This window comes from Phaseolus vulgaris, chromosome 3 (assembly GCF_051622355.1).
Source record: "Phaseolus vulgaris cultivar YP4 chromosome 3, ASM5162235v1, whole genome shotgun sequence".
NCBI classification, from domain to species: Eukaryota; Viridiplantae; Streptophyta; class Magnoliopsida; order Fabales; family Fabaceae; genus Phaseolus; species Phaseolus vulgaris.
In genome coordinates this window covers 4,145,232-4,170,790 of record NC_143500.1, presented here as the reverse complement: position 1 = coordinate 4,170,790, position 25,559 = coordinate 4,145,232, and the positions used below count along the sequence as shown (strand labels likewise).

General features: G+C 30.3%; 3 protein-coding genes across 6 annotated transcripts; all 3 read left to right on the top strand.

Annotated features, from left to right (window-relative positions):
• The first annotated feature begins 534 nt into the window (after positions 1-534).
• On the top strand, positions 535-8,941 carry LOC137806193 (putative clathrin assembly protein At2g01600). 3 transcript variants are annotated; one of them, XM_068606181.2, is made up of 15 exons: positions 535-803; positions 912-981; positions 1,077-1,174; positions 2,738-2,876; positions 3,974-4,101; positions 5,491-5,583; positions 5,732-5,782; positions 6,398-6,463; positions 6,555-6,620; positions 6,698-6,778; positions 6,864-6,944; positions 7,103-7,258; positions 7,337-7,418; positions 7,516-7,619; positions 8,434-8,941. In XM_068606181.2, exons 1-15 carry the CDS (start codon positions 714-716, stop codon positions 8,785-8,787), a joined length of 1,659 nt encoding a protein of 552 aa, XP_068462282.1. In that variant the 5' UTR covers positions 535-713; the 3' UTR covers positions 8,788-8,941. The 3 variants fall into 3 exon arrangements, with proteins under 3 accessions (XP_068462282.1, XP_090156685.1, XP_090156686.1); XM_090300559.1 differs by having other exon boundaries at positions 592-803; positions 5,491-5,634; XM_090300560.1 differs by lacking the exons at positions 535-803; positions 912-981; positions 1,077-1,174; positions 2,738-2,876; positions 3,974-4,101 and having other exon boundaries at positions 5,444-5,634.
• A 3,488-nt stretch (positions 8,942-12,429) lies between these two features.
• Positions 12,430-13,939, top strand: LOC137806192 (UDP-glycosyltransferase 72E1). Its single transcript, XM_068606180.2, has one exon. It carries the CDS (start codon positions 12,476-12,478, stop codon positions 13,904-13,906), a length of 1,431 nt encoding a protein of 476 aa, XP_068462281.1. The 5' UTR covers positions 12,430-12,475; the 3' UTR covers positions 13,907-13,939.
• Positions 13,940-17,219: 3,280 nt separating this feature from the next.
• Positions 17,220-21,044, top strand: LOC137806191 (myosin-binding protein 2). Of its 2 annotated transcripts, none has more exons than XM_068606179.2 (4): positions 17,220-18,621; positions 18,725-18,868; positions 19,119-20,339; positions 20,470-21,044. In XM_068606179.2, the coding sequence occupies exons 1-3, from the start codon at positions 17,379-17,381 to the stop codon at positions 20,300-20,302; spliced, it is 2,571 nt and encodes an 856-aa protein (XP_068462280.2). In that variant the 5' UTR covers positions 17,220-17,378; the 3' UTR covers positions 20,303-20,339; positions 20,470-21,044. The 2 variants fall into 2 exon arrangements, with proteins under 2 accessions (XP_068462280.2, XP_068462279.2); XM_068606178.2 differs by having other exon boundaries at positions 17,233-18,621; positions 20,436-21,044.
• The last annotated feature ends 4,515 nt before the right edge of the window (positions 21,045-25,559 follow it).

The following is a 25,559-nucleotide window of genomic DNA, read 5'->3' as shown; positions in this document are numbered from 1 at the left end:
ATAAAATTGAGAAATCAGCTAACTACTCACCGACCTCTCTAAATTAAATAAAACACGACAAAACGATTATTACTTAATTATTTTTAATTAAACATTTTAATGTGGATTATATATATTTAGATGAAATGATTAATTTTACTTTCTCTCACTTTCTATTATACACCTCCTTTTCTATATAATATAAATAAAAACATAAACATTGATACGATAAACAAACATGTAGAGATATATATAATTTCTAAAATATAAAACACGAAAATACATATTTATATATTATATAATTAAAAATTATATAAATTAATCATAATATTAGAATCGTAAGATATTTAATAAATATTTTTTGAATTAAACACTTTATCGATACAAGTTATTTATATAAGTGTTCCATACATATCGAGCCTCATAGTTGATAATGACTTCTCAAAATAAATAATAAAAGGGTATATTTTTTTTTTAAAAAAGTCCATGGACCGTTATTAATTAACTAATTAATTAGTGATTAAAATAATGATGGTCACGCGCACACGCACAGCCAGTGAGTGCAGCCAAAGACCAAAACTCCTTCTTCATGCGGAAAGAAACATTCCATACACCAACAAACTTCCGTTTCAGTTTTTTTTTTTTTTTTTATGAAACTCACACAAACTTCTTCACTTTCTACTTTCATTCATTCAACACAAAACCAATCGAGGGTTTGAACTCTGAACAAAACCATGGCCACTCTTCAGAGTTGGAGAAAAGCCTATGGCGCTCTCAAAGACTCCACCAAAGTTGGTCTCGCTCATGTCAATAGCTCTTACGCCGTATCGTCTCTCACTTTCAATTCCGTTTTCGTTTTCGTTTTTTCGTTCATTAGTTAAATCGAATGTGATTCAATTTTTCATTGATCGGTTTTTTGTTCATGTTGTTAGGAGTTGGAAGTCGCCGTAGTCAAAGCCACCAACCACGTCGTGTGTCCTCCCAAGGAGAGATACCTTCGAAGTGCGTCTCTCGTAATCGTTATTTGTTTTGTTATTTGTGGCTTCGAATTTTGTTTGTTTGTTTATTCTAAAATGATGAAACTGCATTCGCTGTAGAAATTTTGCTCGCAACTTCTGCTGCACGGCCTAGAGCTGATGTTGCTTTCTGCATTCACGCGCTTTCGCGTCGGTTGGCCAAGACGCGAAACTGGACGGTAGTTTTTTTATTTGTGATTTCAGCGTTTTTATGACGTGAAATGATTGTGATTCTTGTGTTTTTTCTTCTAAATATAACCATTTATGGTGTTTTTTGTTTGTTTGAGAGTTGTTGATTGTATGCCGCAGAGATGCAGATGTGTAAAGTGTTCTACGATATTTTTCCTAAATTAGTAAAAACTTAAAAAATTAGGTAGGAATTCAGTGCCCACCATATTTTGTGATTTCGATATTTTTCAATCAATGAGTGTGTTCTGTTACTAGAAATTTTCATCACTTATGAGAACGAGAAATTTGGTTGTTGCGTTTCATTTTTTTTCAATTTGAAGTTGTTGCACGCCGTGAAAATTCTGCTTCGTCTTTTACAAATGTGGCTGTTACAAGATGTGAGACCTTTTTTAATTAAAAGTAAATATTTGGAAGTTATGATATTTGTTTTGAGTATTGTTGACTCCTACAGAGATACTGATGTGTGAAGATGTGAAATCTAGAACAGTAATGGCAAAATGAAATTTGTATGGATTATCAAGCTATAAGTGAATTTTAAATATTGTAGAGTGTAGTTCTCTTTCTCTCTCTCTCTCTCTCTTTTTTTTTGTCCAGTAACATCTGACGGGATTTTATTTACTCTGGTAAAATAAATAAGGAGGGGTCAGTATGCAAGAAAATCAGTTTGGTTTTTGTGCTTGGAATGTAGTGAGGTTATGTATGAGGATGCATAGAGTGTTATGGGGATATTAGGGGTATCTGCAATTCTTTCTTAAAAAGTGACGTTGATTGATTGAGGGAGATATCTAATGCTTGGGATTCAAAATATGCAGATGAAATAGAGAAATGCAACAGGCATGATTTTTAGATTGTGTACACAGGGTTGTGATGTAAAGTACCAAAAGAGCAAAACTTAAATATAGCAGAGATGAGATTTCAGAGATGTGAAAGACACAAGAAAAGATAAGATAGTGAATGGACTTGCTTAGAAGAAAGTAAGTGTTGCCTATGGAGGAGGTTATATAAATTTGCCTGACATGGTTTCAATAAACTATAGTCAGAAATATTGGCAAATGGATGATAGGCATTAATAAGGGTGGAGGAAGATTGAAGAAAACTTTTAAGAGAATTTTTTTAAAAGGACCTTGATCTAAGATGTGTCAAATTTTGTGACGAGGACTCATCATTTTGCTTAACATCACTCTTCGTTCTATGGTTGTAAACGTGACCAGCTTCTTTTTCCATGATGTAGTTGGACTTGTGAAACTCAAAAATCAATTGAATTTTGCATCAAATTTGAACTACCGTGATATGAAAGTATTCGTTGATTTTACTGGAGCTTTGACTTCTTGATAACCTCATAATATCTAATATACTTTGACTGCTCGCTGGGTCAAATAGATAATTTGTGTAATGGGTTTTGAAGTTGTTCTTTGCAATACTGTTCTTATGAATTTTTGTGTTTTTTTCTTACATAACTTTCAATAGTTGGTTGCTCTAGTCTAGTTATATAGCTTATAAACTTCTAATGGTTAACAACGCTTATATTTCAATTCTTTTGGTCTTGTTAACAGGTGGCATTGAAAACATTAATCGTCATTCATAGGTTATTGAGAGAGGGTGATCCTACTCTTAGAGAAGAATTTCTTAATTTCGCACAGAGGGGGCGCATACTCCAACTTTCTAATTTCAGAGATGATTCTAGCCCAATAGGTTAATTTTTGACTATGTCTTCATATTTTTAGGTTTGATTTATCTATAGGTCCCTTTCCAGTCTATAAGTTTTTTATTTGATCTCCATGTGTTAAAGCTTATAATTGGGTCCATAGAGTCTTAAGAAATTTCTAATTAGGCCTATTAGATATAAAATCACTCATGAGACGTTCACCTAGAAGCTTATAACCTTCCTATAAACTCTCTTTAATTCATTTCAATACTCTTAACATAGAAGTTTATCAAATAAACTCTTTTTCTTTAGCTTTTCTTAGCAAGTTTCACAGTGAAGCTTTTGAATAATCTCACATTTGATAAGAGCTTGAATAATAACTTAAGTTGTCTCTCATTTGAATAATTACTACCTTAGGTGTCTACATGGAACCGTTGCCTTTTTAGCCGTGTGGAAGGTGCGAAAGAGGGAAAAAAGACGTTGCTGGGTAATGTGAGATCATGTGAGAGCTATTTTATGGCAATTTGTTGCTGGCTAATGTGTAAATACCGTTGTGAGCGCTCTTTGAAACTTAAGATTTCTCAACTAACTAAACTTCTTTGTATAAATAAATAAGAAGTTATATTTTAACAGGTGGGCTTGTCCCGTGCATTGTTCACTCTTCAAGCCCAAATGGCTCTTAGGTGCAGGGTGTTTGAGTTGTAAAATACAGTTCAAGCTTTTGGAAAGTTGGTCGGTCCTTTACTTCAAGTTCCTTATTGCTATCATTAGAAATTTCTAATGGTAAGCTAGATTTAATGACCCAAATAGAAAACTTTTAATCGTTCGGGATCCAGTAAATATATAATTGGTTCCCTTAGTTTCACGAAATTTTAAATGGGTCCTTGGATTCAGCATACCATTGACAGTTCTTTAGCAGAACTACAGAAGGGGGACTCAACTAGAACTTTTGAAATTTACAGACCCAATTAACAACTTACAAAATATAAATACCTTAATGGAAATCTCCAAATATTATAGGGACCTATAGATCAGTTTAATGATTTTTAGCTATGGTTGAAGCTTTAACAAATTATCTTAGATTTGTGTTTTTGTTTCAATAACTTAGTTACATAATTTGACTGTAAGATGGCATTTATTGCAGCTTGGGAATGTTCTGCCTGGGTTCGTACTTATGCATTATATTTGGAAGAAAGACTTGAATGTTTCTGGATACTGAAGTATGATATTGAAGCTGAGCGTCTACCTAAGCCTGTTGCTGGGCAAGAAAAGGTATTTTTCGCTCTCTCGGATAAAATAAGAGATTTATTGCAATAAAGTGAGTGGCAAGGTAATTCCATTCCATTAAGCTGTGATTACTCTTTTGATATCCAATCCAATCAAGTAAAAAAGCATCATCAATATGACAATTTTTGCCTGGAAAAAAATGATTACAAAAACTACCTTACCTCCTTTAAATGTATAAGTGTATATTTTTAATATTTTATTGCTTGTTCTATAGGTTCTCAGACTTCCATGACTGTTTTAAATATACTCAGAAGTTTGTTAAGTTAGTGTTGTATGTTGTGCTTGCTGACCAGCCTAGCATATATCTGCCACTAGTTATTTAACGTTATAGTTTACTAGTCAAAACACTTGCTCTAGTGTGACTATTTCATTTTTATCATATTTTATTTTGTTGAGTTAAAATTTAATTGTTGTTATGATTTTTATTATTTTTATTATTAATGGGTATGTTAATTTTAATTTTAGTAGATTTTTTAATTCATATTTATTTGTGTAATTTATTTATTTTTATTTGGTTTTGTTTAAATTGAGATATTGTTTAAGAGATTTAAAATTAAGATCAAAGAGATTTGAAGCTATCAAAATCAATTTTTGTGGTTATTTGGAAGATAGGATGAGAGAGAAAGAAAGGAATAAAGTGGTGATACTTAAATTAAAGGGTATATTGAAAAGTAAAATATGTACATAAAGAAAAAAAAAATCTCCTTTCTACACTGTTATAGATAAATTACAGCCAAGTTATTTAGCATTATAGTTTATAGAATTCTTATTTAACATGAGACACGGCCATCCTGCTGGATATTTATTTTGTACTCACTATCTTCTGGTGCATTTTCTGTGCATTAGCACTTAATTTGATTCATGACCATTGATATTTGACAAATAAACTAGTTGTATTGTATCAAATTATGTTCCTTTTGAGCTTGTTTCAATTATTATTAAATGAATAATTGGTACTCTGTCTTTTTGCAAGTCATGCAGGACAAGTAAAGCCTGAACATATTACACAATACACGAATGGAAGTAGATAGAAAATAGCAAAGGACGTTTCTGCCTTTTATCTTGTTACCCTGATTTAGTGAATGGTTTTTAAGGAGACTGCAGTACCTATTAATATAAAAAAAAACTATTAATATAAATGCAAAAGTGAGGATTGAAAGAAGAGACTAGGACAGGGACAGGGATTACAAAGGAGAGACAGAATCATAGTATTAATCAATGAGTAAAATTGAAAATTTCAAAATAACGCCTTGTATATAGTGAGCCCCCCCCCACCCCACTAACCCCGTGGTTCAATTTAAAGTAGTTTTCATAATTCTTGAAATGTGTTTTTGTGAACTATTTTTTGAGGTTTTCATGCCATGGTCCAAGCAGGGATATAGCAGGACAAGGGATTTGAACAGTGAGGAGCTATTGGAGCACTTGCCTGCTTTGCAGCGGCTTCTCTATTGCCTTGTTGGTTGCCGTGTAATATTCTGAATTTCTGAACCCTGTGGAGATTCATTGTCGTTTTTCTATGTTGTCACTCCCTCTCTTTCTTTCTTCCAAAATTGTTCTATCAGTATTGTATTTTGTTTTTGAATAATGGCTAACCAATTGTGCTGCGACTTTTCAGCCAGAAGGAGCAGCTTTTAGCAGCTATGTGATACAATATGCCCTGGCCCTGGTATGTATTGTGTCAAGATATTCATTATGAACTTTCAAATAGACTAGAAATAAAATTAGTTTGTTTTTCTAAGAACAATTTTCTAGGTGTGTCATTTATTATAGATTTCTATCGGTACTCTTACATCGCCATAGCCTAGGGGAAATTATGATATATTATTGTGCAGTTGACTGATGCATAATTTGGTTGATCACTTGATCTTAGAAGTTGTGGAACACTTCTCTTTTTTTGTTTGTTTGTGTATTACTACAATGGAAAACTAAATTGCTGGGCTATGAAATTCAAGCATCAATTGGAAAAACATACACGTATCTAAACTATTTACTGCTTCCTTGAAAAATGGTGGTGCTGGCCATGTTGGGTCCCTGGTAATATGAGAACTGATTTTCAATAATCTTTTCAGGGCCAACTGTTATGGTGACAATTTATTGTAATGATGCCTCATTTGTAGTTGTAAATTCCCTTAATTTCACAAATCACACTCTTGTGTTTATACCTTTCATTTGAAACATTTGTTCAATTATATAGAAGTTATATACTTTTAAAAGTTCATATATTAGATTGCTTTGGAATTGGTTAGTTTTGCTATTGATGTTCTTCTTATGATCATTTTAGGTTTTAAAAGAAAGCTTTAAAATTTATTGTGCTATTAATGACGGCATTATCAATCTTGTTGATAAGGTAAACGGACATACATTACCTACGCTATAGTATCAAATTTAAATAAAACGGGTACAATTTTGGTAAGTGATAATTTTTTATTTCCTTGTAGTTTTTTGAGATGCTCAGGCATGAAGCTATCAAAGCCTTTGATGTCTATAAACGTGCAGGCCAGCAGGTGATTATTTGTATGCCACTAGGCTTTTGTAATATATTTTTTCATGATGCCTGTATTGATATGCCTAGCGATTACAGGCAGAAAGTCTCTCTGATTTCTATGAAATATGCAAAAGATTGGAAATTGCTAGGAATTTTCAGTTTCCTGTTTTAACAGAGGTATATGTCTGTTATTGCATCAATTTAGAGTAAAGTTATCTTTCATTTTTAATTTTTCTCACTGCTTACGTTTTGATGTTTATAGCCTCCACTATCATTTCTTGTTACCATGGAAGATTACATAAAGGATGCACCGCGACTGGTTACAGTTTCAAGCGAGCCATTAGTAAGTACATAATTCACTGTTTATAAAGGAATAATTGTCAGGGTTTCTTTATCATTGACATTTTTTATTAATAGATTCCAGACATCAATGCATTATTTTCCGGAAGATTGAGCTTTTGGATTAGGTTCTAGGTCACTAATACTCTTTTTTATCAACAGTTACTGACTTACAGACCAGATGATGTTCCCACAATAGAATACAATAAATTATCTCAAGAACAGGAGCCCTCATTGCCAGTTGATGATGTTGTCTCAAATTCTGAGCTTGCTCCTCCTCCACCGTCTCACAACTATTTTGAAACTGGAGATTTACTGGTGAAACTTTAATCGAAGGTTCAGTTATTTCAGATTATGTTTTTCTTCAACTTTCTTCATTCTTTGTCGTGGTTGCAGGGGTTGAATGACAGTACATCTGATGCATCCTTCATAGAAGAAAGAAACGCTCATGCCCTAGCCATAGTCCCTACCGAAATTGGTGAGCTTTTTTGGTTATTCAAAATTCTACAATTCAGTGAGGTTTGGTAGATAATATGTACGACTGTTTTGTGCATATATATGAATTACTGCTTTAGATTCACGTGCTGATCCGGCCAGAGATTTAGATCCAACCGGATGGGAGCTTGCTCTGGTCTCCACTCCAAGTACAACTGTTTCTCCAGTCAATGAGAGACAATTGGTAGGTCGTTCTTACATTTTTAGTGTGTTTATTTCCCTTTACTTTAAATTATTCTCAGAAATAATCAGATACTAAGCATTCATTGACCATACTATATAGTCAAAGTAATGTAATTGATACCATTCACTGAATTCAGTTGGATGCTGGATGTTGAACTGGTTCTATTTTAGACCAGAAGCAGGAGATTTGATATAATTAAAATTTACTTCTTATTCTATTATGGGCTTGCAAGATTAAGGCATCATATGATTTTTAAAATACTATTTTAATTTTTGAATTTTTTACCGTTGAATATTAAAATAAAATTAAAAAAACCTAGCATTCATTATAGTGTTTCATGATTCAGCTGTTTGGACCATTGGATGACACGTTCAGGAATTATTTTTTGGAGTCTAATGTGATGTATTGCAGAATTATAGTGTATGTCTGCTTCTTGCTTACCTTTGTGATGTATAGGATTTGTAGTACTGTTTCAGAATACATAAATATAAATTACTCGGAAGAGGAGTATTTACATGATTCTACCCAAGAAGCTTGTTTAGATCGCTCTTAATCTCTTATTGCCCAACATCATTTTTATAATGTTACACATGGTTTTCTCTTGTCAATGTCATGTCATATTGATTAGTTTGTTAGTGATTTGGCGGCGATTCCTCTTTTTCGGATACCAGATTAGTGTTTACTAATTTATGCAACTTGTTTTTATTATTATTAAGCAAAATCAAGAGTTAATTGTTTGGTTATTCACATGCTAGATTGTTTAATAAAAATAATTAACGGCTGTGTTTATCAAATTTTTTTCATTGAATATCAGGCTGGTAGGTTGAGTTCTCTCACCCTCAACAGCATATATGATCCAGGAGCATATAGATATGTACAACAACCTGCTTTTGGAGTGCCAGCTCCAAACCCATTCGAAGTGCAACATCCTTTTGGTTTGTCAACTAGCTTCCCTCGCCCACCCAACGTACAAATGGCAACAATTTCTCAAGAGCATATACATCATCCTTTCGGTCATTACCAACCATATCAGCATCAGCCTCTGCAGCAGCATATGCTGATGAGCCCAGCAAATCCCTTCGAAGATGCAGGATATGGGGCATTTCCTGTGCATCCTGTTTCTCACCCTCATAATAACAACCCATTTGGAAGCACTGGCATGATATAGGAACACATTATTTCGGAGATTCAATTGTAAAGCTGCATTTGTTAGATAGATATGGTTTGTAGGATGAAGTGTTTAAGATAATATATGGTCATAATGTCAATCATTTTACAATAAGACAATGGTGGGATTTTATTTCTCTCTGGTTACATCTCTATTCAAATTCGCAGATGCATACGTTTTCAATGTTCACATACATATCTTGAATAGAGATTGTGTAGATAGTCTGCCCTATTACATCCAGACAATTGACACAAGTTCTTGATTTGGACGTTAAAGTTGTGAAAAAATATTGTTGGAGGTCATGGTTACGAAGAGGTTGAAGTTAGCTAACTCCTTTGGATAAGTATTTCGTTTTTCTGGAAAAGGATTCGGGCAACGAGTGGAGATAACCCTGATTTTTTATTTATTTTCTCATTATGTAATTTGGAGGTTTTTCCGATTGAAAAATCTAAAATAATAATTCTTTATTCAAAGTAGTTAGAGATTCTACAATCAAAAGGTTAAGTTTTTCATTTTGGGTAGTTATAATACTACATGAAATTTTGAATTATTCAATTCAAAACAAAAATTCTATTAAAAAAAATTAAATTAGAAGAATCTAAAATTCTAATTTTATGTTCCAAATTGTAAAACAAACTAATAAAATTAGTGGAAATACAGCCAAAACATGCGTCTCCTACATTTTTTATTTTTATTATTTATATATAATTATGTTTAATATAAAAACTTGAATAAAAATTATCAATATAAATTTATAATTCATTTTAATAAATATGAATATATATTAGAAAACACAAATTTTCTGACTACACCTACTCATATATTATAATAGAAATATCTTTTTTTTTTTCTTCTTCTTCATCTTCTTGAAGTCTTCTTCTCATTCTCAAGTTTTTTTCTTCTGAAGTCTTTTTCTTTTGAAGTCTTGGTGCACGAGTTCCATGAACAATCCACCGTGATTTTGCATCCATTTTACTTCTATCCCTTGAAGCATCAACATCGACAAAATCTTTTCTTCCATTTAAAAAGTTTGCAAACTCAATATTTACTTGTTTCCTTACATCCACATCATGAAAATACCTCTTAAAACATTTCTTTCTTCTATGAGTAAGATCCAAATCTTGATGTGGGACAAGTCTCTATGAATCTTCATTTAACACATATAATTCATGACTATAATATATACATTGAACACATATAAATATAAATTAACATAATATTATAAATTTATAATATTATATATAATATATAATATGTACAAAAAAAAATAATTATAAAATAATTTAACTATATAATATATTACGCTGGATTTAAATAGATGTGCTACTATTAGTCCAACGATCAATTAATATTGAGTTTAGTACCTAAACAAATTATGAATGTTCATATTTCTTTCATGTTGGTCTATGACTTTTCTAATATTTTCAATCATTGAATCCCACATTTCTTATACTAAGTGAAGAGTAATCATATGTGTATCTATTTTTTCCTGAGAACATCATAAATAAAGGTCTTAAAAGCAAAAATGTAATCAACTTTCATCCCCCAATTACCAGTTAACAAAGTTTCTTTCACAAATTTTCACTATCCATGTTATCCTCTTTGTAAGAAGATTATTTATGACTAATAATTATCTTTTGGAGTCATTTTTTCAAACTTCTAAACCTTTTTAGCATATGGTGTGTCTAAAGTGATCTCAATGGTGGACACCAATGTACAATTATCTAATCTAAGTGTCAATGTAGTTAGTTAGAGTAAGTGGTAACCCTTGCTATACCAAGTTTCTGCACAATTAATTAATTTTAAAAAATTCAATGTTTGTGTTGTTCTTATGTAGGGTGGTGCAGTGCACGAGGTATGTATAAATAATGTAGGACACCAATATCAAGTTATTTAGTCACAATCAGTGATGACTCGTGTAGAAATAAATGGTGACTTACTACCATTTTTCTGGAGAGTAATGTAATTTTTAAAATTTTGAACTTACTATTGTTATTGGGTGGGATGATTCATAAGGTGTGTGTAAAGTGACCTTAGTGAAAAACACCAAGATCAAGTTATGTAATCTCAGTATCAATGTTGTTAGTGACATAATAAGTGGTGACACACTACCAATTTCTCCATAATAAAGTAATGTTTATTTTATTCATGAACATATTTGACTAAGTTAAATTGAGATATTAAGAATATAACACGTTGGAAGAATATTATTGTAAATACTAGTAATTATTAATATTAATATTATTATTAATAATAATATTATTAAAATTAAAATTATTAGTATTATTACTATTATTATAATTACTACTATTATTTTAATTATTATTATTAAAATTATTATTTTTATTAATATGGATAAACATAAGCCTTATACTGCAAAAGAAAAAAATTGCATTGCAATCGCAGAAGAAAAAAGTACAAGCAAAAAAGCAAAAAATTAGAATTTTTTTCTAAAAGTTCCAACAAATCACGAAATCTAAAATTGATGTTGTAAAAATTTGAGGACCTATGTAATTACTATGGTTGAATTTCATGCATATAAAGGACATAGAGGTGGAAGTTAAAGCTGAAACTGAAAAGAGGTGATCTTATTGATCGATAGTAAGAGAGAAAGAGAGAAATGGTAACATCAAAACCAAATGCAGTTCTTCTGGCAAGTCCCGGCATGGGGCACATAATTTCCATGGTGGAGCTAGCAAAGACTTTCACATAGGAGTAGAAAGTTGAGAGTGTGGGAGAGTGAGAGTGTGAGAAGAAAGTGTGAAAAAAGTGAGTATGTTTAGATTAGAATATCTTAAAATGGATGTCTGAAGAAAGTTGATTGAGATACGTAGATGATTTGATGGTTGTAAATGTATTTTAAATTATTTTGAATAGTGTAAATTGTAAGATTACAAATTTACTCTTATATAAAAAAAGAATAAATAATTAGTAATTTTGTGTATATTTTAATTAATTAAAATAATTTAAAATTTCATTTATAAATAAAAGAAAAAAATATAAAATTCAAAGAATTAATTAAATATAATTTTAAATGTAAGTATAATTTTATTATTTTTCACTTTATTAATTTAAATTAATTTTGTTACTTAAGTTAATTTATTTAGATAATTTTAATATTATTTATGATTTTTTAAATTATGTTATGTTATATATATACACAAAACTATTATTAATAATAATTTCCATTATTAATATTATTGTATGAAGGACACTATGACATTTTCATCTCATTCTACTCTCATTCCTGTTTAAGAGAAGATTCTAAATACCCTCAACTTTCTCCTCATTCTCACGCATTCACCTTCCCCCTGTCAACCTCCCTCCCGTCTCCCCCAAAAGCAAACATACCCAAAATTTAACCAACTTTCTCTTTTCTCGTGCTCCTCTCCAACCACCATCAACATACCTTCCTCCCCAACCACCATCAACACTAACACTGATACAAATACTAACGCTTTCTTTTTCCCTTTCTTATCCATACTAACGCTTTCTTTTTCCCTTTCTTATTTTTTTCCTTTCTTATCCATGTCAATGTTACAAAATTTCCTTAAAAGTTTTGGTACCTCACCTAACATTCTAAACTAACATTCTGCATACATATTTCCAAAAACAATATTTAATACTATTAGAAGTTAAAGGTGAAACTGAAAAGAGGTGATCTTGATTGATCGATAGTAAGAGAGAAATGGTAACATCAAAAGCACATGCAGTTCTTCTGGCAAGTCCCGGCATGGGGCACATAATTCCCATGGTGGAGCTAGGCAAACGCCTCCTCACACACCACTCCTTCCACGTCACCATCTTCCTCGTCACAACCACAACCTCAACCTCTCAGATTCTCCAACAAACATCCAACCTTAGCTCCCTCAACATCGTCCATGTTCCTCCCATCGATGTCTCCCACAAACTACCACCCAATGCTCCCATAGAACTACGAATCGAGTTAACCATGCTCCACTCCCTTCCATTTCTACGCTCCTCCATCACATCCATCAACACCCTTCCTCCTCCTTCAGCTCTTATCGTCGACATGTTCGGTCTTCAAGCTTTGCCCATGGCACGTGACCTTTCCATGCTAACCTACGTTTACTTCGCCACCAGCGCCTGGTTTGCTGCGGTTACACTTTATTTTTCCGTCGCCGACAAGAAAATTATGGAAACACACGCCGAAAGCCGCGAACCGCTTCCGATTCCCGGCTGCAAACCGGTCCGGTTCGAGGACACGCTGGAAGCGTTTTTATCCCCGGGAGGGGCGATGTACGAGGCTTGCCTTGAAGCGGCAAAGGAGAGCGTAGCCGCTGATGGGATTTTGGTGAACACGTGGGAAGATCTTGAGCCCGCTGCGACGAAAGCGCTGAGAGAGAATGGGGTTTTGGGAGGGTTTACGAAGGGAGAAGTGCATGCGGTTGGACCCTTGGTGAAGAAAGCGGAGGGTGGAAAGAAGGGTGCGGTTTTGCAGTGGCTGGACGGGCAACCGGATGAGTCGGTCATCTACGTGTCCTTCGGGAGTGGTGGGACGATGTCGGAGAACCAGATGAGGGAGGTGGCGTTGGGGTTAGAGCTGAGCCGGCAGAGGTTTGTTTGGGTGGTGCGGCCACCGTGCGAAGGCGACGCGAGTGGCGCGTTTTTCGACGTGGCGAGTGGCGTTGACTCTGCAGTGGGTTACTTGCCGGAGGGGTTTGTGGAAAGGACGGAGGGGGTGGGGGTTGTGGTCTCGCTGTGGGCCCCGCAGGCCGAGATCCTGGAACATCCTGCGACGGGGGGTTTCGTGACGCACTGCGGTTGGAATTCCGTTTTGGAGAGCGTGGAGAGCGGCGTTCCCATGGTGGCGTGGCCGCTTTACGCTGAGCAGAGGATGAATGCTTTCATGGTGTCGGAGCAGCTTGGGGTGGCGGTACGGGTGGCGGAGAAGGGCGGAGGAGTTGTGGGAAGGGAAGAGGTGGCGGAGATGGTGAGAAGGGTGATGGTGGATGAAGAAGGTGTGAGAATGAGGAAGAAAGTGAAGGAGCTGAAACTGAGCGGAGAGAAAGCGTTGTGTGTGTTTGGTTCTTCTCATCATTCACTTTCTCAAATGACCAAACACTGTCAAGTTTATGTTTCTCAAAATAAACTATAAATTACTATTCTAATTGATCATAATTCATCTAATTTATCATGTGCTTTTGTATTTTTTTAAAATATTTTTTTTATCATTATTTTACGTGTATTTATATTTATTAAAATTAACTATAAATTCATAAAATATTCTAACTCATATACGTAAAAATATTTTTTATTTTTATGATTATTAAAATGATTTATAATTCATAATATATAATTTATTTTTATATTTTTTTAACATCCTATTTCAGAATTTCATTTTCATAAAATAATAATCTATTTTAGATTTATTTTTTTAATGTAGTTTTTTAATAGATTGAAGGATAATTTTGAAATTTAAAAAAATCGGATGCATGTCTTTGTTAAAATAAATCTAAATTAGTGTGTGTTTTTTTAAATAGATTAAATAATTTTTTTTAAGCAAATAAAAATATCTCATTGATTAATAACATTTTCCTAGAACAAATAATAGTAAATTACACCTTTCCTTTTACAATTAAAAGGTGTCCTCTATCACGAAAGTCACTTTACACACACCTTACCATCTCCACCCAAGAACAAAATAAAGTTTGAGAACTTAACCATCGTTTCCTCCACTAGAATGACTTTACTGGACTCAAACCTAAGTTTTTTCAGTTACTAGAGATGCAGCAATCACTGGTCAAGTTCATTGGTCATATTTTGATTTTTATTATACTTATTATTATTAATATAATTTATATTTATTATTATTAATATAATTTATACTTATTATAATTAATATAATTTATACTTATTATTATTAATATAATTTATACTTATTATTAATAATATAATTTATCCTTATTATTATTAATATAATTTATACTTATTATAATTAATATAATTTATACTTATTATTATTAATATAATTTATACTTATTATTATTAATATAATTTATACTTATTATAATTTATATAATTTATACTTATTATTATTAATATAATTTATACTTATTATAATTAATATAATTTATACTTATTATTATTAATATAATTATATTATTAATAATAATATAAATTAAATTATATTAATAATAATAATATAAATTATATTAATAATAATAATATAAATTATATTAATAATAATAATAATATAAATTATATTAATAATAATAATATTATTAATACTATTAATATTATTCATATTATTAATAATAATAAATATAATAAAAATCTTAATAATACTAAAGAATTTGTCTGGTGTAGTTGTTAAAGTTTCTTTAGTCACAGAAAAAACTTGTGTTCCAATCCCATCCAATGCTGATTATAACATGGATAGTGAATTTTTTAGAAAGAAACTTTGTTGACTAGTAATAAGTGGATGAAGGTTAATTACATATTTACTTTTACAGTCTTTATTTATGATGTTTTCGAGAGAAAACAGATACACATATGATTATTCTTCACTTAGTATAAGAAATGTGATTCAATTATTGAAAATGTGAGAAATGTCATATACCAACATGAAAGAAATACGAACATTCAAATTTTTTAAGTAGAAAACTCAATATTAATTGATCGTTGGACTAATAGTAGCACATCTCTTCAACTATATTATATAGTTAAATTATTTTATAATTATATTTTGTTGGGTACATTTATCTATAATATTATAAATTTATAATATTATGTTAATTTATGTTTATATGTTTTCAATGAATATATTATAGTCATAAATGATTAAATGAAGATTCATATAAACTTGTCCCACATCAAGGTGTGGATTTTACTCATAAAAAAAATGTTTTAAGAGATCCTTTTACGAGTAATAATATATACATTGAAAATATATAAGTGAAAAGTAAAAAAAAAAAAAAAGATGATCAATTGAAATGTTTCACCACTTTGATCTCTCTAGAATTCTCTAAAGATAAATAGATAAAACGAGAACCAACAAACAAAAGTTGCAAAATATGAGGTACCCAACTTCAGTTTACATGGATTTATACTATGTAATACAAAAACATTTATTTCTTTTACAGAAAAAAAATTGGGTCCAAGGAAATAAATAGTTTTTAGGACAAAATGTAAATGGGTGAGAGCAAGATAATTGGTTGAATCTTAACTTTCTTCGTTATTATTCTATTACGTACATGTTTCACTAACACTATTTTTTATTTTAAATATTAAAAACTGAATAAATATGTAATTATTCACACATTTATATTATTAATTTATACAAATAGATAAAGTAATTAACCTAATTATATATTTTGATTATATATAAAAAAAATTGACAGCGTAGATCAATATGTATATAATTAAAATAATAATTCAATTTTGAGATAAATAATTAAAATAAAAATTAATTTTTTTATTGACAATATAATTACTTATATTAAAAGAAATATTATTCATATTTTGAAATTCTAATTCGATCACTGATAACTTCAAATCTCTAAAATAAAGGAGATCTAACACTTTAAAAATAGATAAATTTTTTCTATACATTTTAGTGCTACTTTACATTAAGATATTATTTGAAACTTAGATAAAATATTTAAATATTAATAATTTTATTTAAATTATTTTATCTAATATATATAGTAGTAGGTCCCTTCAAAATTTTATGTAGTGTCCCAAGTCACAATAGACTTAACAACATATTCGAAACAAAAAAGTTTCTCAAAAACCACAAAATGTGTTTAAGACAAAGTCACACATAATACATCTTTTGTACCTTCCACGGGCGACATATTGTCTGTACTCTCTACAAAGCTCTACATTATTTCTACATTCCATCAAATAAGATCATTTTAAAATTAAATAAATTTTATTTGATAAAAAAATTCACTAAACTGAGTATTTATTTAATCTTCTTCTATTTATTTGTTGAAGATCCTATATCGATTAAAGATTAAGATACTTTATAATTTTTTTTATCAATAATAAAAATTGAATAACAAGAATCACTTAAGGAGTGATTCAACCCTTATACATAAGTACTTTATAATATATAAATAAATGCAAACCTTATTTATGAAGTTGAAGTTAAATATATATTCATGGAATGAGAAATTAATTTATATATTTGTCAAATATGGACAAGAATATGAAATTAAAAGTCAATAGAAATAAAAGTATTATGAATGGCAGAAAAAAGAAGAAGATAAGATACAATTTGTTGAAAACTCTTATGAAAACCATCACTGCTCCTGAATCAACTTTTGGAATTTCCTAATCTCAGAGCATCCCAAACAAAAATTTCAGCATAATCTCAAAAAAAAAAAAACTTTCACTCATTTTGTTCATGTTACTTTCTCACTCTCTAAGTAAAACCATTATTGGTCTCTGCCCATGTTATATTCTCTTTCACAAACATTGTACACCACCCCACAATTCAATTTTGTCATCTAGTCTTAAAATTCTTTTTCTCTCAACATTTTTTTCTAAAAGACATCTCTTTCTCCTTTTGTAGGTTGCAAATTGATATTTTTTTCTTGTTTGTACATGTCAAGAAGATTTACATGGCTACCAACAAGTTTGCAACCATGTTGCATAAAAATACCAACAAAATCACCGTGGTTCTTGTCTATGCCGTCCTTGAATGGATTCTGATCATCCTCCTCCTTCTAAATTCTCTCTTTTCTTATCTAATCATGAAGTTTGTGGATTACTTTGGTCTTACAAGACCCTGCATATGGTGCACAAGGATTGATCACATCATAGAGCCTGAAAATAACAAGTGTTCTTGCAGGGATCTTGTGTGTGAAGCTCATGCTTTGGAGATTTCCAAACTGGGTTTCTGCTTCAATCACAGAAAACTAGCTGAATCAGAAAGTATGTGTGAGGATTGCTCATCTTCGTGTCACCCAAATTTTGTGAACTTGTCTAAGAGTTTTGGCCACTTTCCATGGATGCAGCAAAAGGGTGTGATTCTTGATGCTGATGATAATAACAAGGTACTTGAGAATGGGATGGAGCCTTCGAGGTGTTCTTGTTGTGGTGACAACTCTGTGAGCAAGTTTAACCTTATCAAAGATAAGTCTTCTTCGAGGGTTTTGGATTGTACCCAGAAAAGGAATTTGATTACTGAAAGTGAGGTTGAGGCAGAGGTTGATGAGGGCCATCATCACTTGGATCATGGTAGAGTTGAAGAGGAACAAAACTCTGTAGAGAAAAGGGGAAGCGACATTGCTTTTTATGCTGGTGAGGACTCAGGTAGAGGAGGAAAGGAGGAATCTTTGAATGCCCCAATGGATGATCAACCTTGTGAGGAGACCACTCATCAAGTTTCTTGCTCTAATGAGATTACCGAACTGATTCCACCCAAACATTTGGAATTTTTCATTCATGGTAATGATTCCCTTTTGATTCCTGTTGAATATGGTGATTCCTTTGCCACAGAAAGCCAAAATCAACTTAGATATAAGGTGGGGGATGATGGGCTTAGTGGGGATGAAGATGTTATTTTGGATTTTGATTTAAATTGTAGTGCAGAATCAGAACCTGTTATTGAGAACTGGCACACTCCATTGCATACTGTGTCAGTTTCTTCAGGTCTAGAGTGTACAACAAAGGCATGCAAGGCCAATGGGGTTGAGTCAATCCCATTGAGGATTAGAGCTAAAATATTAGAATCAATAGTAGAAGAAGAAAATTTGGAACAAAACTCTCAAGAGGTGAAATTACCTCAAACAAGTGAAGACTCCAGTGTTGATGCAAACATGAAAAGAAGAGATGATGAATTATGTTCAGTTTTACCTCAAGGTTTCAATCTTTTATTCATCTATATAAGTCTATCACTCAGTCTTACTGTTGTTCTATTTTCTTGGTTGAGCATAAATGTTCTAATAATTTGCTGTTTTTTCAGAGTCTGAAGATGCAACACAAACGCAAGATGATGAATTACAAGAAGTCTCAACTCAAAATCAAGATTTTCTTCTTGATTCAAATAAAGAAGTGCAAGAAATCTCATCTTGTAGGACTACTACTTTTACTGTCCAAGATGATAGTGGTAAGCCTTCTCTGCTTTTCTTCTTTCTTCCACAAGTCCATAACAAACAATTGTGATATCAATAAGCTGTACCATTTTCCTTCATTTTTATTTTAGATAATGAGGTTTTGTCAAGAGTAATGAAGAACTTGTAGAATTTAAAACAATGTCACTTGGTATGAATATGCCAACTGTAAATAACCATTTGCATCATCTTTGGAACTTAATAATATGAAAGAAGAAACAGTTGCTGATACACCCACTTCTGCAGAGAATCTACATCAGCCACACGAGATGTTTCTACTTCTTGGAAGAAAAGAATCAGAAACAGAAGAGTCATTGGAAGTAAGTGCCATATGTGATATAGAATGTGGTGAGTTGACAATTGAGAAGTTGAAATCAGCCCTGAAAGCTGAAAGGAAGGTCTTAAATAGTCTATATGGTGAACTAGAAGAAGAGAGGAGTGCATCTGCAATTGCGGCAAATCAAACAATGGCAATGATAAATAGGCTTCAGGAAGAGAAAGCAGCAATGCGGATGGAAGCTTTGCAATATGAGAGGATGATGGAAGAACAATCTGAGTATGACCAGGAAGCCTTGCAGCTTTTGAATGAACTTGTGATAAAGAGGGAGAAAGAGAAACTTGAGTTAGAAAAGCAGCTTGAAATTTATCAAAAAAAGGTTCATGAATATGAGGTTAGAGAAACCATGATAATGTCAAGAAGAGAAAGTAATATAAGAAGCAGAACATCTCCTTCTTGTAGAAATGCTACAGATAGTTATGAACTACCTATTGATTGGAGTCGAGGCACAAGCCAAGAAAATGGTATTTATAGCCATCAAGAAGAATTCAGAAAGAAGAACACTTCGGAAGATGATGTTATATATTTGGAGGAATCAGTGGAAAACTTGGAGGAAGAGAGATTATTGATTCTAGAACAACTGAAGATGCTGGAAGAAAAGCTTGTTATATTGAATTGTGAAGAGGAGTACTTTGATGGTATTAGATCAGTAGAAGATCTTTGTGAAGAGAATGCAAATGGGTACCAAGACCATAATGGATACACAGGTCAGATAAATGGATTAGCAAATGGTAAGCATCAAACAATGTGTACAAAAGCCAAGAGGGTTCTCCCATTCTTTGATGAAACTGGCAAAGAAGCAGAAAACGGGGTCATGAGCAATGGTTTAGATTTTACTTCCTTGCAAAAAAGTTCAAGTGAAAAGGTCCAAATAGAGAAGAAAAATCTTGATGTAGAAGTAGAAGTAAAGGTGGATGATGTTTATAAGAGACTCCAAGCTCTGGAAGCAGATAAAGAATTTTTAAAGCACTGTATCATATCCTTGGGGAAAGGGGACAAGGGGTTATTTCTCATCCAAGAAATTTTGCAACATCTTCGTGATCTTAGGAATGTTGAACTCAGAATCATGAACATGGGAGATAGTGCTGTGTAAGAACTCTACTTGGTTATTCCAAACAGATAATTAATTGGTAAGACACTGAGCATCCTACATTAGAATAATAGACTTCTATGGTTTATCATTTAAGAGAGCATTTTCTGATGTTTTGAGGCCTTGCTAATTGTAGCTATTACATCTATGTTATGTTGGAAATGATGTAGAAACTGGAAATCAAGCATGCATACACAAAGCACAACTTTTGTCCCTACATAGATATCAATGCATCACATCAACTTAACCTCATAATTGAAAGTTACTTGATGGAAAGAGAAGAATCATGGTATGGCCAAGTTGAAAACAATGGTGATAAACAAAGCTAACTTTTGTGGACTATGTCCATCATTACCTTATGGAAAAAGGATGAAAATATGCATAATTATTGTATGTATAGTAAGGTGAAACCACCCTGGCACTTGTATTTTATGAGGAAAGGCCAGGCTAGCAAAGCAGTAGAAATCCAACTAAGATTCTGGGGCAATCTCCAAGATGTTGTTCATTACACAGACAGAATGAGGTCCACTAGTTTTGTCAGTTTTTTAAACCTTTTTGGGGGGAGAGAAAGGAACAAAGAGGTAGCATCTTCCTTTTCTCTTTATCATCTTTTGCATTATTGCATCTAAGAGTTTTGTTTGTTTCTAAGCAGGAAAAAGGGTGAATCACTTCACTCACTTGTGTATACTAAAGTAAATATATAATGTATTCATTTTTAATCATATAAAAAGTTAGTGTTTGTCTATATTCTTGGAAATACTACTTTAGCTTCTGTTACTTGTATAGCCTTTTTCTTGCTGAAGCTGTTACTTTTGTACCTTGTGATAGAGATGAGTTTTAAAGATGAAACAAATGTAAGTTAAAACAATTTTCTCCTTACAAATTTATTATTTTGTAAGGTTTTATTAACTCAAGTTTAATATAATATTAGATTATTGGCCTTATCATAAAGAGAAAGAGAAAAAAAAATACTGTTTTCTCAATTGTTTGTTATTTTCATAATATTTGATTATGATTGCTTAATTTTTAAATCTTGGGTTAATATATTTTTCTGGTACTGCAGAATGACTTGAAAGTAATTAAGCATTATGAGTTCATAAGATATGTTAGCTTGAAGGTCAAAATTCTAGCATAGCTCAAAAATTACTTTCTTTTCAATATGCATAGCTCTACTCTTCTGCATAATTTTCTTCATACTATTATGTCAGGTTTTTAGCTTAAACATCAAGTTATTCTTTTGGAGATATTTATATAGCATGTTTGAGAAAGGTTGATTTTGAGAAAATTTTGATTTTTTGAAAACAAGTTCTTATGCAAAGAACAAAGTTCATTTTTTTTTTAAATAAACTAATCCAAACACTGCTTTATTCATCATTTAGAATTTAGGTTTAGTTAAATATTTTGAAAAACTTGGTACAAAAGTTCCTTTTTCTAAATTATTTCTCGTGTCTAAAATAAATTAAGAGAGAAAAGTTGTATTTATACAGGAAAGAGCAAGAAACAAAGAATAAATTTAGAAATTGAAAAGATAAATAAATAATTTTTTTATAAATTGAAATTGACATAGATAAAATTAAAATAAGAATTGAGAGGAATTGTATAAAAGAGTTCTTATAAATTAATATATTATAAAAAAAGTTATTTTACCTTTTTTTTTCTCACAAAGTTTATCCAAATAGATTCTGAATAATACAGTAAATATAAAAGGCTACTATGATTGTATTAAGGCAAGAGTTTAGAATGTATTTTTTGAAAGTTAATTAAATTATTAATATTTATTTTTGAGTATCCTTTATTAATTGAATTTTCAAATTTAAATTATATTTAAAGAAATATGGTGTAAGTCATGACACCATAAACACATCACGACTCTGCCACGTGCATATAGAAATGTCAAACCTTTAAATCTCAAATAGAAATGTCAAACCTTCAAATCACCCCAATCATTTTTCTGATCACAAAACTAAGATATTCCCCTTTAATTACAATATTTTTCTATTAAATTTATAATCTAAATAATTGATAAGTAAAATTAGTTAATTAGATATCAATTTAGAAACTATTTATCAATAATAGAAACTACTTTATAAATTAATAATTTTTTATTCTCTAAAATAGTATCTAATTTAGTTAATATAATAATTAATTATTTTTAGCTTTTAAAATTATTTTTTATTTAATAATTTCCTAGTAATGTACATTTGATGTCACCCTTATCTTGTCTTAAATATGTAAAATGATAATACCATTGAAGTTGCATTTTGTTTGATATATTGTCTATAGAAACGTTGTTCATGTTTTATCTACAACAATTTACATATATACTTATCAATTAAGGATGAGAGATATTCACTGGTATCACAAAACTATCACTATGTTTTGAAGGACAGCGTTTAATCGTAAAATTATTTTAAATAGTAAGTCGAAAATAGTTTTTTTTTTTCACTAATGATTGGTATTTGGTGGTTGTTTCAATGGAGGAACGAATTGTACATCACCTAGATTCATGCTTACATGTTAGACAAGTGAGACCGATTTCCATAAGGACAATGGAAGTTTCTCTTCTTAGATGAAATTCATGTGCATTCTAGTACTAATTCAGAAATGAAATGCACAAAATGAAGAATGCTTCACTAAGTTCATTTTTCTTCTTCTCAAAGAACTTGTACAAAAATTTATCTATTCCACATAATATATCAAGTGCATGCATGGTTGTGTTTTAAACACCCACTTCATCGATGCAGTGTTCAGTTTTGGAACAAATGACATCTTCATAAAATCTTAAATCCTAAACCCTAAATCTTTACGTAAAAAATGGTTAAAAACTCATTTGAATAGTTTACTTATTATAATTATCTACTAGATCCAAACTTTAGACTAAGAAAAAAATCAATTTCGTGTAAAAGTATACTGAATGGAAAAACATATCAAAATTTTAAATTAAATTATAATATGCATATCATATTTCCCAAAATATATATATAATATAAAGTAATAATATTGAAATTTCATCAAATTCCAAAATACAGTTATGTGAACTCTGCTATTTGGGTTCTTGAATGGATGAAGATGGAATATTTCTTTCAATTCAATCTCCCTGGTGTGGTGGGTATTTATTTTTGTTTATACTGAGCTATTTTTCATTTTAAATTATTATTTATAAGTATATAAACTATTTTGTTTAGATTAATGAGAAAGTGGTTAGAATGAAGAGTGCCATGGATTTATTGCTTTATTTATTCTAATTTTATCTTTATTTTTTAGTGTAGTTTTTGAAAATCATTGAAGTTGTACCATAATGTCTGTGGTGGTTGAACTTATGTGTTCATTTTTATTCTTTCTCGTGTGTTTTCCTTTCCTTTTTTGTTTTTTTGAATATAACTTTATGCTATTTCTAATTAATATAAAGTTTGTAACATTTTCTCCAGGTTGAGAACTGTGTATATAATAATTGGATATTTATGAATATTTTGATAATGAAATAATTCAATAACAACTGCTAAAATTTAATATTATTAAAAAATTAATTTTAAATTTAGTAGATTTGTACTTATTTTATATATTATAATTAGTTCATATTCTATCTACGAGATGTTCAATCATTATTTTGGCTCTAATCTCATATTAGTTTTGTATCTTTTTCATACTCTAGATTATCAAAATATAATTTGATTAATTACGCAGAACAGTTGAAAATTTTTGTAATGTGTTCAATTTTTTACTTACAAATGCAGTTGTGAGAGTCTAGTATATCATATTTTTTATTTTTATTATTTGTATATATTCACGTGTTTAATATTAAGATTAAAAGACCTAGGGAAGGAGGAGATTAGAGATCTCTTTAATTTTAAAAATAGAGAAGAAAATCAATTTAAAATAGAAAAACACTGTATCAATCTCTATACTTTATTCAAATAAAGTAGTTATTAAGTGACAATAAATAAAATAAATTTTTAAAACAATTACTTTATTAAAAGCTGAAATAACAAAATAACTAAAATAAATTAATAAAAATAAAATAAAAATTTCAAAACTGAACAATAATAATTAAAAAAAATAAAACCTAGTAATTTCTTCATCCTTCTCAATAACATGGTTATGACAATAAATAAAATAAATTTTTAAAGTTAAAAAGATTACAAAATAAAAAAATAACCAAAATAAATTAATAAAATATTAATAAAGATAAAGTATAAACAAATTTGTATACATAGATAACAAAAAAAATATATCAAAACATGGGTAACTTGATAAAAAAAAAATATGCAAGTAGATTTTATACCTTACAATTGTTCATATTATGGGTTTAAATGTTCCAATTTCTTACCATTATTGTTTCTTCTATTTTTAGTTTTAGTAAGACTTAAATCTTTAACATTTTCTAAATATTGTTTTTGTGTTCATAATTATGATTTTTACATGAAAATAGAAAATATTATTCCTTAAATTGAGATAATTAGATTTTATAATTAATAGGAGGTGGAATGTGTTACTCTTCATCTAGATTTTCTATTTTATTTTAAATTAATAGTACATAGGTGTATTCTATTTTTTTTTTAGAAACAGAAACACTTTGCTGGTGAAGGTCCTCTAGCATCAATGGCAATATATATTATAATTTTCTCACTTTTTTTTTTACATAAATGATATATACAGTACAATTCAATAAACTGAATTATGAGCATGATAGCTTAACAGAGAAATTTAAAAGTCTCATCAAAATTAAAAAATAATAAAAATGAAAATTTCTCCCAGAATTAAAACTCTTAAGAAGTAATTTTAAAATGAAATTTAATCTTATAAAATTAAAATCATCTTATAAATTCACATGTATATTATGAATTGATTTTATTTTTAATTAATGTAACATTTTTAACAAAAGTTTAAAAATAAAAATTAAACCATCATCCTCAAAGATTAAGAAATCTAATCTTAAAAAATTGTGTGGTTAAACCACAACAAAAAAAATCATCAAATAGAAATCAATTTTTAGAGATCGAAATAATTAGTTGTAATAGTAACTAAATCAGAGACCATTTTAAAAACTAAAAAAAAGAATAGTTTCCAAATTAATTTATATTATTGTTAAATAGTTTCTAAATTGGTATCTAATTAACTATCAATTATTTAGTAAATTCTAAATTTGGTATCAAAAATCTTGGTTGCTAATTAAATACAAATTTAGAAACTATTTAACAATAATAAAAACTAATTTAGAAACCAAAAATTTATTTAGTTCCTAAAATGGTATCTAATTTAG

What these genes read in the sequence shown, in the direction of transcription:
- LOC137806193 (XM_068606181.2), top strand. Translation starts at nt 714, where the DNA reads ATGGCCACTCTTCAGAGTTGGAGAAAAGCCTATGGCGCTCTCAAAGAC. An exon ending in AGATGATTCTAGCCCAATAG is followed by an intron (nt 2,877 to 3,973) that starts GTTAATTTTTGA and finishes CATTTATTGCAG; the next exon opens with CTTGGGAATGTTCTGCCTGG. An exon ending in ATAAACGTGCAGGCCAGCAG is followed by an intron (nt 6,621 to 6,697) that starts GTGATTATTTGT and finishes TAGCGATTACAG; the next exon opens with GCAGAAAGTCTCTCTGATTT.
- LOC137806192 (XM_068606180.2), top strand. Translation starts at nt 12,476, where the DNA reads ATGGTAACATCAAAAGCACATGCAGTTCTTCTGGCAAGTCCCGGCATG.
- LOC137806191 (XM_068606179.2), top strand. Translation starts at nt 17,379, where the DNA reads ATGGCTACCAACAAGTTTGCAACCATGTTGCATAAAAATACCAACAAA. An exon ending in ATGTTCAGTTTTACCTCAAG is followed by an intron (nt 18,622 to 18,724) that starts GTTTCAATCTTT and finishes CTGTTTTTTCAG; the next exon opens with AGTCTGAAGATGCAACACAA. An exon ending in TACTGTCCAAGATGATAGTG is followed by an intron (nt 18,869 to 19,118) that starts GTAAGCCTTCTC and finishes CCACTTCTGCAG; the next exon opens with AGAATCTACATCAGCCACAC.